Source organism: Odontesthes bonariensis, chromosome 3, assembly GCF_027942865.1.
Source record: "Odontesthes bonariensis isolate fOdoBon6 chromosome 3, fOdoBon6.hap1, whole genome shotgun sequence".
NCBI classification, from domain to species: Eukaryota; Metazoa; Chordata; class Actinopteri; order Atheriniformes; family Atherinopsidae; genus Odontesthes; species Odontesthes bonariensis.
This window is the reverse complement of record NC_134508.1, coordinates 18,026,907-18,038,614: the sequence shown is the minus strand read 5'-3', so window position 1 is coordinate 18,038,614 and position 11,708 is coordinate 18,026,907. Positions and strand designations below refer to the sequence as shown.

The window sequence follows — 11,708 nt, the reverse complement described above, 5'->3', positions numbered from 1 at the left end:
CACTGTCAGGTACCTACCTCCACTGTCAGGTCCCTACCTCCACTGTCAGGTACCTACCTCCACTGTCAGGTCCCTACCTCCACTGTCAGGCCCCTACCTCCACTGTCAGGTACCTACCTCCACTGTCAGGCCCCTCCACTGTCAGGTCCCTACCTCCACTGTCAGGCCCCTACCTCCACTGTCAGGTCCCTACCTCCACTGTCAGGCCCCTCCACTGCCAGGTCCCTACCTCCACTGTCAGGCCCCTCCACTGTCAGGTCCCTACCTCCACTGTCAGGTCCCTACCTCCACTGTCAGGTCCCTACCTCCACTGTCAGGTCCCTACCTCCACTGTCAGGTACCTACCTCCACTGTCAGGTCCCTACCTCCACTGTCAGGCCCCTACCTCCACTGTCAGGTCCCTACCTCCACTGTCAGGCCCCTCCACTGTCAGGTCCCTACCTCCACTGTCAGGCCCCTACCTCCACTGTCAGGTACCTACCTCCACTGTCAGGCCCCTCCACTGTCAGGTCCCTACCTCCACTGTCAGGCCCCTACCTCCACTGTCAGGTCCCTACCTCCACTGTCAGGCCCCTCCACTGCCAGGTCCCTACCTCCACTGTCAGGCCCCTCCACTGTCAGGTCCCTACCTCCACTGTCAGGCCCCTACCTCCACTGTCAGGTCCCTACCTCCACTGTCAGGTCCCTACCTCCACTGTCAGGCCCCTCCACTGTCAGATCCCTACCTCCACTGTCAGGCCCCTACCTCCACTGTCAGGTCCCTACCTGCACTGTCAGGCCCCTACCTCCACTGTCAGGCCCCTCCACTGTCAGGCCCCTACCACCACTATCAGGTCCCTACCTCCACTGTCAGGTCCCTACCTCCACTGTCAGGTCCCTCCACTGTCAGGTCCCTACCTCCACTGCCAGGTCCCTACCTCCACTGTCAGGCCCCTCCACTGTCAGGTCCCTACCTCCACTGTCAGGTCCCTACCTCCACTGTCAGGCCCCTCCACTGTCAGGTCCCTCCACTGTCAGGTCCCTACCTCCACTGTCAGGCCCCTCCACTGTCAGGTCCCTACCTCCACTGTCAGGTCCCTACCTCCACTGTCAGGTCCCTACCTCCACTGTCAGGTACCTACCTCCACTGTCAGGTCCCTACCTCCACTGTTAGGCCCCTCCACTGTCAGGTCCCTCCACTGTCAGATCCCTACCTCCACTGTCAGGCCCCTCCACTGTCAGGCCCCTACCTCCACTATCAGGTCCCTCCACTGTCAGGTCCCTACCTCCACTGTCAGGTCCCTACCTCCACTGTCAGGTCCCTACCTCCACTGCCAGGCCCCTCCACTGTCAGGTCCCTACCTCCACTGTCAGGTCCCTACCTCCACTGCCAGGCCCCTCCACTGTCAGGCCCCTACCTCCACTGTCAGGTCCCTACCTCCACTGTCAGGTCCCTACCTCCACTGTCAGGTCCCTACCTCCATTGTCAGGTCCCTACCTCCACTGTCAGGTCCCTACCTCCATTGTCAGGCCCGGAAGTGAGGACCTTTTTTGGGGAGGTGGGGAGGACATTTTGGGAGGGTCATTTTCACCTGCCGTTTAAATTTGAGACCGGCGAGAGCGCATATGTACGAAAAGAAGAAGGAAAGTGAGCTTATTTTACGAGTAGCGGTGAGTTTCTGATTTTTATTATCCGTAGAAAGGACATGCATGCTTTCTTGTGTTCTTCGTCAATATAGATGCCGGTTTAGTAGTCGTTATAGAAGTCATTAATGACGCAAATTACCGAATGTTACATGTCGGTTTGGGTTGTCATTTTGAAGCTAAGTTAGATGATTTCAAAGTTTACTTTCACCAATGGTGGTCAGCATCAACATCTAAGGATTGTTAACTTTTTAGTGCATAACGTAAAGTAACTGTTTGCATATTTGTTTGTATGTAACGCTCTGAAACTTTTTTGTAAACTCTCTGTGCATTAGTTGGGCATGGTCACAAAGTTTCAAACAAAAAATGAGCTTGATCAAGGGACCAGCCCAGCAGGAGTTACAGGTTGGGCCCAGACATACACTACTTGGCTTCAAGTTTTCTATATGTCATGTCAGGATGTATTTTCTTCATCATAACATAACGTATTAAATTACTTAAGTGTCTTTTTTTTTTATCCACTTTCACTTAAATTAGCACAACATGCTGCAGTCAGGTCCACAGCCCCCTGTGTCCCAAACACCTCTTTAAACTAACCAAACCAGGCAGAGTTCGGCATCATTTGGAGGTCCACATCAAAAACACCATTACATTTGAAGGTAATGCCATTGCATTTTAGATTAAAGATATACGTGCACACACACACACACACACACAAATGTGTATCCTTATGTATGTTCATGTGACTTGTTTGTCATTGTCTAATATAAACATTTTCTTGACTTGGTCTTAGATAAGAAGATCTGCTGCTGCAATTTGACTTGCAAGAATGGGAGACATTATCATTGTCCCATCTGTGACACAACTGTCATTAGAAGGACAGACGTGGAAGCGCATGTAAAGTCTTGTTCCAAACAACAAACATCCACCTCAGCTGCTGCCCAGTCCAATCCGAGTCAGGATTCATCCTTCCTCTTCCTGCAACCAAGTCCATCTGCATCCCCATCTCCAGACCTTCTCATGCAACAATCAATTTAAACATCTTCTATCATCCACTCCTCAGCAGACACACAATTGTCATCGTCATCTCCTTTGATTTTCCTCTTCTGTTGAAACTGAAAAAGGTTGAATGTCCCCTCTGTTCACTAACTTGCCATCTGAAAAACTTGGCCAAACTGCAGAGGAAGCACCCCAAAAAAAAATCAAATGATGTAACTCAAACCAACCATTTAAAGAGTGTCTCTGTGGATGCCAAAAATGGCAATTCCGCAGTCCAAAAAGGAGGGCATGGCTTTTTAGTCCCTATACACGTACAGGACAAAACCTGGGGCCGAGTACACAAGGTGCAGTGTGAGTTGGAGGATCGCAAACAGTACCCAAAAAAGGCATCTAGAAGTGGATTAAGTTTCACACACTGCGAACACCGTTCTTTACAATACTGCACAGATATAGCCACAGAAGAATGCCTCAGAGAAGATATGTTAACAGAAATGGTGCACTTAAAGCTGCCGTCAGCAGGTTTTCAAAATTCCGAGTCCAAAGTCGGAAAATTCGAACTGATACAACTTTCAGGTCCCTCCCCCAACCTCTACTTCCAGAATCTCATGACAGTTCAAGCTAATATGACTAAAAAAAAGTTGCTGACGACACCTTTAAAGTTTTTTGGTGATTCAAAAAAATCAACCTGCCTTAAAAAGCAAAAATATGCACAGGCAGCACATGTCCCTCTCTGTGTTGAGGTATCATTTGTGGAAAGCTCAAAGCCCCTCTGTTTTTCCGTCCATGAGCCAACTTTGCACCATTACAGTCGCCTTTGGGAGGATATTTGTAACGGACAATTCCTCAGCAAACACATGGCATTACCCTTGTGCCAAACCAAGGATGTCATGTGTCCACAAAAACATCAGCAAATGGCATTTATTTCAAACTAACTGGGATGTGTTCAGAACAGAAGAAACCATCTGGAGCGATCCTGGAGCCATTCAAATTCATATTTTACAATATTGACGACATGTTGAGATTTTGTGAGGAAGTAGTAGACAAAAACAAAAAATATTTGGCCTTTTGTGAATGTCTCACTGAGTAAAGGTCTACAGAACATTTGATCATGTTGGGACTTGGTATGTTTTTTTTAATGTTTTCTCATCTTTAGTTAATAATTTGACTTGGATTATACTGTAGATATCAAGAGTTAGGGTAGTATTTAGTGGTACTAAGGTGTTCCAGCAGCACATCAACATAATTAGCATAGACAGAGAACCAAACATGAAATTTATGGTGGTTAAAGCAACACTATGTAACATTTCTACCTTAAAATAACAGTTTGAAAAAAATTGTGCGGCTAGAATGAGTTTTAATATTACGATTGGCCTGTCTCCTATGCCCTTTGGGGGTCTGAGTTGGAATAACTGCGCTATGTAACTTTGCTGGACCGGCCCGGGATCTGAATGGAAGTACTTCAACTTGCTTTCTGGCACACCTACCGCAAAAACAAATAGACCCCTCTCAAGCTCCCAGGTATAAGGCTAAGCTAGCGCAACATTGTAAGTACGATCATCATGGCAGAGGCACCGAAGAAACAGAAGAAGACGTTGACTGATGAAGCAAGGAAGAGAAAGAGATTCACGACCGTGTCTTAACCATACATTATCTCCAAACCTGTAGGGGGAGCTCCATAATGGGCTTTTTGAGAAGTTACATAGTATTGCTGTGTAACTTCTCAAAAAGTTACACTGTCGTAAATGCAACACCCTTTCGCTTTCACGTTTCACGTTTGTTGACGAACCGGCGAGGAGTCAGAAGGTGCAAGCTATGTCGACCGAGAAGGTAAGAGTAATCAAATGTACCTGGGAGCGTGAGAGGGGTCTATTTGTTTTTGCGGTAGGTGTGGCAGGAAGCAAATCAAAGTACTTCCGCTCAGCTCCCGGGCCGCAATCAGACCGGTCCAGCAAAGTTACATAGTACAGTTTTTCCAACTCAGACCCCCGAAGGGCATAGGAGACAGGCCAATCGTAATATTAAAACTCATTCTGGCCGCACAATTTTTTTCAAACTGTTATTTTAAGGTAGAAATGTTACATAGTATTGCTTTAAGAATAAATTTACAGAAAAATACAACAGAAAAACTAATTGAAACAAATGTATTGAAAAAGAGCAGTGTAATAAAGTCAAAATTAAATGATAATGAAACGGCAGTGACGTACTCTATGGTACACAATAAAATGTATAGGCCTATGGCATCTTATGAGATGTTGTCTTATGAATACCAGTAATAGCTTAAGAGAAAATATGTGTACTGACCAAACAAAAGTTTACTATACAAATAAAAACAATATATACAATAGACCGGGAATTGATAGATTTTATGTCATACTGTTTACTAATTAATTCATTTATGAGGAAAACGATTCAACCGGAAGTGCATTCGCGATTTTATTTTGAAATGTATCCCTTGCATTTCTGGGTCTTACAATGGAGGTCTGCAGTTTTATTTTGAAATGTACGCCGTGCATTTCCAGGCCTGACAGTGGAGGTCTGTTACACTGGCTCTCTTATTATAGAAAATACTTCCAAAATCCAGAAAATTAAAAAAGTCACTTTTACACTTATTGTAGTTCCTCATCTTGCAGCAAAGGAAATATATTTACTGGCGTGCCCCACTGTGCTCTCTCTAATAAGCTTACGGTGACCCTCAGTGGCTGATCTACTCAATGACATGCAGAATACTTTAGACTTATTAACGACTGCAAAGTCTGTTTTCTGTACAGGACTTCTGTTACCTTACTTTTTTTGCGTATGCTTTTCTTCAAAAGTAAAAGAAAGTGTAGCTCAAGACAAAGCGAGATGCCTACAAGAACCCCAGCTGCTTATTGGCTAACGCAGGGTTTTCCACTTAAAATTAATATTCAATCAATATTACTCAATACTTAATTGCACAGTGTTAACAAACTTTATTTTGTACGCGAGTTAGGACATCTCATCTTAATTACGTTATTTCATCAATGTGCATTTTCTCACAATTGTTAACACAGTTCAAAGCGGAACCTTAGTTTTGCACATGTTGACAACTCGCGGGTTTAGATGTTACACCGATACACTTCTCCTGAAAGAAGCGAACTCATTCAAGGGTTTGTGGCTTAAGGTAAACGACTCATTTAAGTTCAGTTAATCTGAAGAATATGGTGAAGTTGCATATAGATATTCTTTATGATATATTTAAACGGCTTAAATGTTGATTTTATTTGTGATCGAGCGTTTTATATGAGTTGTTTCCTAAACTAGCTGCGCTAGTTAGCTAGCACACTTGCTCCTTGTGGCAGCTAACTATGCTAACTAATCAACCAGTTGCTAAAGCGAACTCAATCAAAGATTTTACCGAATTGTGGCTTTAAATAGTTTTTGACCTCTTCTCCTTTTGTGTTCATAGGTCCTGTTTTAAAACTAAAAAGATGTTTTTGACCAGATCGGAATATGACAGGTAAGTGCTGCACAAACTGCTTTGTCATTTATTGAGCGCATCTCATTGGAGCTGAAGAAACTAACGGGAGACCCGTGATGTTCATTTTCTGCACAGGCTGTTAAGTAATATGACGCCTGAAGTAAACAAGCAACTGACGTTTTCCTCTATTCCTTGTTGTCAATAGTTTTTTCCTGTCGTTAGCCAACGGCTAACAGTCTTGTGTTGAGGGGAAAAAAAAGTTGCCGTACTTTCACTTTCGTTATCACCACTTTGTTCTTTCTCCCTACACGATTAAACCTTTATTTTACCACGATTTAGTGTATTTAAAATCATTCCACCGCAACAGCACTGCAGTTTTCAATGGCTGAATACATTGTTATCCAACAACATTAACTAATCAGCACAACTCATGTTGTGTTTTTTTCAGAGGTGTGAACACATTCTCTCCAGAGGGCAGATTGTTCCAGGTTGAATATGCCATAGAGGCAATAAAGGTGAGCGCTGAATCTCCTGTCATTTCTGAGTGATGGTGATTATTAAACTTAAGTTGGTTCCGTTCAGTTTCATTGGTCCGGCTTTGTTCTCTCAGTTGGGCTCCACAGCCATCGGCATCCAGACATCAGAAGGAGTGTGTCTGGCGGTGGAGAAGAGGATTACTTCTCCCCTAATGGAGCCTAACAGCATTGAGAAGATTGTAGAGATCGACAGTCACATCGGTACGTAGAGACACGAGCGGAGCCATCTGAGACACGCATTGTTTACTTAGGTTTCAAACCTGTGGACGCTGCATTGAGTATCCCAGTGTCCAAATGTTTTTCAAATAAACAAACATGTGTAAGAAAATAAAAAGTCCTGAAACCTTTGGAATGGACTCCGTACAGTACGAGTAAAGTAACACCAATGGAAGAGTAACTGAGCAAAATTAGACAGCAGCCAATCTTTGGCCCTCTCTTCTTTGCAATGTTTCTTCAGTTCTTTGAGATTTGCAAACATCTGTTAATGCGCAGCTTTCTGAGGCTCGGTGGTATTGAGCGAGGCATCTTAAAATTCTAGGATTTGTGGTTTCTTATTTGCTCCAGCCACAGTTATTCTGCGTGAATCCTGAGAATTAATCAGATTGTATTTGTACGGCGCTTTTCATACAAATGGAATGTCGCACGAAGAGCTTTTCCAGAGCACAAAAAACTGTAATGACGGGCAACACGTTTACTCAAGCCTAGAAAAGATAACGCTTTATTATTTAATTATAATTGTTGTGTTAATCTGATCAAACTCAAACAAAATTGAGCTTCTCAAAACCAGGCTAACAAACCCAGGTGATCCAGTTCAAATACATGTATACGCTGAAGTCTCAAATAGCACTCTGCACATGGACCAAAGTTCCATCTTTTTTCTCTCTTTATAAAAACAATTGTGCGAGGGTGTAATAATGAAGCCAAATCCTCAATAAAGCTGCTTCCTTTCCCATATTTTCTTCTATTTTATATTGTGAGACAGCTACAAGGAAACAAATGCTGACTGAAAATCATCCCATCAAGAGTACACATCAACTACGACAGTCACTCTGTGACTGCAAAAAGAAAATTAGAAGCAGCAAATGTTTACCAACACAATGCACGGCGTCGTGGCATCAAATATACAAATATATACTGACTATGTAGTCAATAACTTGACTCTAGTCCTGTTGATGTATACTGGGAAGAAGTCAGGGGCCCAGTTGAATGGCCGAGTCAAGCTGCAACTGTAGCTTGGCTCAACTGTGCGGGAAACTGTGATGAATTAAAAAAAAAAAAACAAGCATTACAATCAAGACATTCGACACCATCCCGACTCTAGCACACTAAAGGATTGTGTTCTGAAAAACAGGTAATTGATTTGAAACAGATTCACTTTATGAGAGCACTGTGTGACATATTTGTATGAAACGCACACTCAGGTTTCTGTTTATTGATACAAGAAAATCCCAGACCCTTTACAGTGCCGTCGGCTGCTGTTTTAGGTATTATTGCACATTCTCGCACAGTAAAGTTCAGGGAGACGCGGTGGAATTTCTTGACATTTCTCCCAGTTTGACGGTGCCGGGTTGTTGCTTTAGACCGCAGCATGTGGAGGACCCTCAGGTTCTTAATATTCTCTCTTGCTTTCAAGGTTGCGCCATGAGCGGCTTGATAGCTGATGCGAAGACTCTGATTGACAAAGCGAGAGTGGAAACACAGGTATGGACTCTGAGCACGGTGGAACGTGAGCAGTATTCTGAGCGTGTGGTTAATGTGCTGCTAACCCGCACGCGCCTCGTTGCAGAACCACTGGTTCACTTACAATGAGACGATGACAGTGGAAAGTGTGACTCAGGCTGTGTCCAACCTGGCGCTGCAGTTTGGAGAGGAAGACGCTGACCCCGGCGCCATGGTCAGTCCCTCATCCAACTTCCATGCTTCGTTTATTTTGACAGCAATGAACAATCCAGTGCAAGCTGGCTTTATGTACCTCTGCTGTGTGTTTTGTTTCCCTTAGAGTCGACCCTTTGGCGTAGCTCTGCTCTTCGGGGGCGTCGATGAGAAAGGACCACAACTGTATGCGCAGACAATATTTGAACCTTCTGAAGATCTGAATTATGTTTACTTTACCGTATCGTTTACTCAAACATTTTTTTTCTGGGTTCATCCAGCTACCACATGGACCCTTCAGGAACCTTTGTGCAGTGCGATGCTCGCGCCATCGGCTCCGCGTCAGAGGGAGCGCAAAGCTCTCTGCAAGAGGTCTACCACAAGGTACTAGCAGCCACATGGTTGTATCTGACCTTCAGTTGCACACACTGGATATGTAGGAGCTCATGACGACACATAAGACCCAGTGCTTATGATGTTTTGAGACTGAAAACTTTCAGCGTGTGTTTCTTTTGCATTTACCTGAAAAGATTTTTAAGTTATTTTCACATATGGCCTTCAGCCTGGTACTGATAGTGAAAGAATAACACGGCCCCATCCCCATGACAGCAATGTCTTGAGAACACGCCTCCACTTTCACTGCTGTTTAAAGTTAATCCAGCAAATATCCCTTTGCTTTGCATTGTCCGTTTGTCAGTGTTACTTTTTGTTTGCTATTTGTTTAACAGTCCACTTGTCCCTATATTGTAAACGGATAAGGCAAGGCAAGGCAATTTTATTTATAGAGCACAATTCATACACAGGGCAATTCAAAGTGCATAAGCTCGTCGCAGCTCAGTCTAATACACCATCCTGACTGAACGCGAGCAAGCAATTGATAAAAAGTGATTAGAATGCGTACTTTTCAATCAGCCTGTCCTGACATGCCGCGAGAGATGTCGCTCCGTCCAGCGATGACGCCCGCGCTGTCTCTATTTGGATGACATTTAGCGGCGGTGTCCCGCCCCTAAACACTTCTTATTGGTTGAAATGAACACGCTGCTTCCTTTTGACAAGCTAGTTAGCAACAGGTCAGTATCACTCAGAATAATGGACGAGGAGAAGCTGATCTTTACTGTGGACCCAATGGTTTATGACCCCAAACACGCGTACCACAAAGATCTGAACTGAAGGGAGGCCGCATGGGCGGTAATCGGCAAAGAACTCTGTGTTTCAAGTGAGTTCTTTCTGAACCGATCGAATCACACGCGACAAAATAGTCACGCTGCATATGAGGACACCCTCGCAAAATTTCTTCGTGGTATCGTGTCAGATTCGCTCGCTCGCTCGCTTTCAGTCAGGATGGGGTGTGAGAGAGTTGGCCGCGGTGGGAGCGGCCGTCATCTCATTGGAGAGCTACTATCAGAAAGAGCCTGGCCCGTTTTTGGTTGAACAAGGAGCTTTTTTTAAGTAACGCTCCTTTCAGAGGAGAAGATCAGCTGCGCGGGGCTTCCGTGCGATCTGCTTTGGCAACAGTTGTAAGTTTGTCGAGAAATAAAGGAACATAAGCTGTAAAACTGATTTCACTTACGTGCTTGTACAACAGTCCAATGTCGCTCAACCATGAAGCTGTTGAGCTGCGTGCACTAATGTGATGCTGTATCGGATCAGTTTACGCAGGGAAATTCACTTATTAAAGAAACACTAAATGCTATTGCAATAAGATGGTCATGGCTTCAGCTTCCTCTGATAAAAATGTGGGGCTTTCTTGGCCCATATACTAAGTTGTTTTTCTCCCACGCCTTGTCCACCAACAGTCAATGACATTAAAAGACGCCATCAAGTCATCTCTCACCATTCTGAAGCAGGTGATGGAGGAGAAGCTCAACGCCACCAACATTGAGGTTGGTTTATCATTCTGTTCTAAATTGTATTGCTACAGGGTGTCTATAGACATTGGAAGGATGGAGCAGTGCATGAAAGTCAACATTTTGATATTTTGAATAATATCTGCGGTCTTGTTTTTTGCCGTTTTAAAGCAGTTTTAAAATTTTTGCGCAGGAATGCGCGCATTGAAATTCTCGTTTTTTTATGCCGTTTCTCTGTGCAGCTGGCAACAGTCGAACCTGGTAAAACCTTCCACATGTTCTCCAAAGAGGAGCTGGAGGATGTAATCAAGGACATCTAGAGTGGAAGAGACTTGGTGTGAATACTGGGCTGGAGAGGAGAGGACATGAAGGTGTACCATCTGGGCCTAGTGTCAAAAATGCAACCACAACTTTCCCACAACCTGCTGCAATCACAATTTTTTGGAGGTTTCTATTTGCAAAGTGGTAATTTACCTCTTGTCTCTCAGTGTTTGTGCATCTCTGTTTAGGAGTGTATAGCTGAGTGGCAGGAATAACGTCGGGGAGGGGTGGGTTCGGGGGACATTTTTTTGTTACGGATCAGTACCACAATTAAACTGTTGTATTCAGAAAGTGACTGACTTGGCTTTTTTTTGTGTGCGTCTTTTTGTGTTAAATGTTTGGCATCAGTTTCTTAACTGTATAAAATATATAGTCGGTGTAGTTTTGTACACACGGTTGCAAAATATTATGCAATAGGGCACACAGGCACTCAAAGACTTGACAATGAACTTGTATCACTCATGTTCATTTAGTTATTTTTAGCATTAATGTATTTAGCAGAGACGGTTTAAGTCCACAACAGCTCACACACTCACTCAGCTTTTCTGCAAATTAGCAACGGCTTATGACGCAAAGCTTCTCCAAGTCATTAAATTACAACAACTATAACCTTTAGGTTCACATAGACCTATTTTATTGGACTTTTTCAGAACTAGTAGTAACCCAGAAACGCATACCAAGTATTGCCTTTTGATAGGGAGCGCGAAAAGTAATAAAAGTCATGTTGTAAGGAAAAGAAATCATACAGCATTTGTTAAACATCCAGTAAGATCCAAAAGCAAGATAATAATCGTGGGTTCTTTGACAATCTCACAGCCCTGCCATATTTTGTAAAAAGGAAAAAAAAAAACAGAATGTTTGTTTCAAGGGCCTGTATATAAATATTTTAAAATAAATTAATTTCACACGACTTCTTCACATCTAAATGTAAACTAATCCTGTTGTGTAAGACTATTCTTCCGGTTTTCCGTGGCTCCTTGGAGTCCCGAACAGATTCAGAGAACAAATCCCTCTCTAATGAAGCGTTAGCTGGTCACTGCGCGGTCTTTCCACCAGGGGGCAGAGTAACTC

The 11,708-nt window shown here is 43.8% G+C and overlaps 1 protein-coding gene across 1 annotated transcript; it reads left to right on the top strand.

Annotated features, from left to right (window-relative positions):
- The first annotated feature begins 5,687 nt into the window (after positions 1 to 5,687).
- On the top strand, positions 5,688 to 10,880 carry psma5 (proteasome 20S subunit alpha 5). Its single transcript, XM_075460644.1, has 10 exons — positions 5,688 to 5,764; positions 6,050 to 6,100; positions 6,510 to 6,576; positions 6,672 to 6,798; positions 8,231 to 8,298; positions 8,384 to 8,491; positions 8,597 to 8,655; positions 8,751 to 8,853; positions 10,266 to 10,352; positions 10,559 to 10,880. The coding sequence occupies exons 2-10, from the start codon at positions 6,072 to 6,074 to the stop codon at positions 10,634 to 10,636; spliced, it is 726 nt and encodes a 241-aa protein (XP_075316759.1). The 5' UTR covers positions 5,688 to 5,764; positions 6,050 to 6,071; the 3' UTR covers positions 10,637 to 10,880.
- Positions 10,881 to 11,708: the final 828 nt, after the last annotated feature.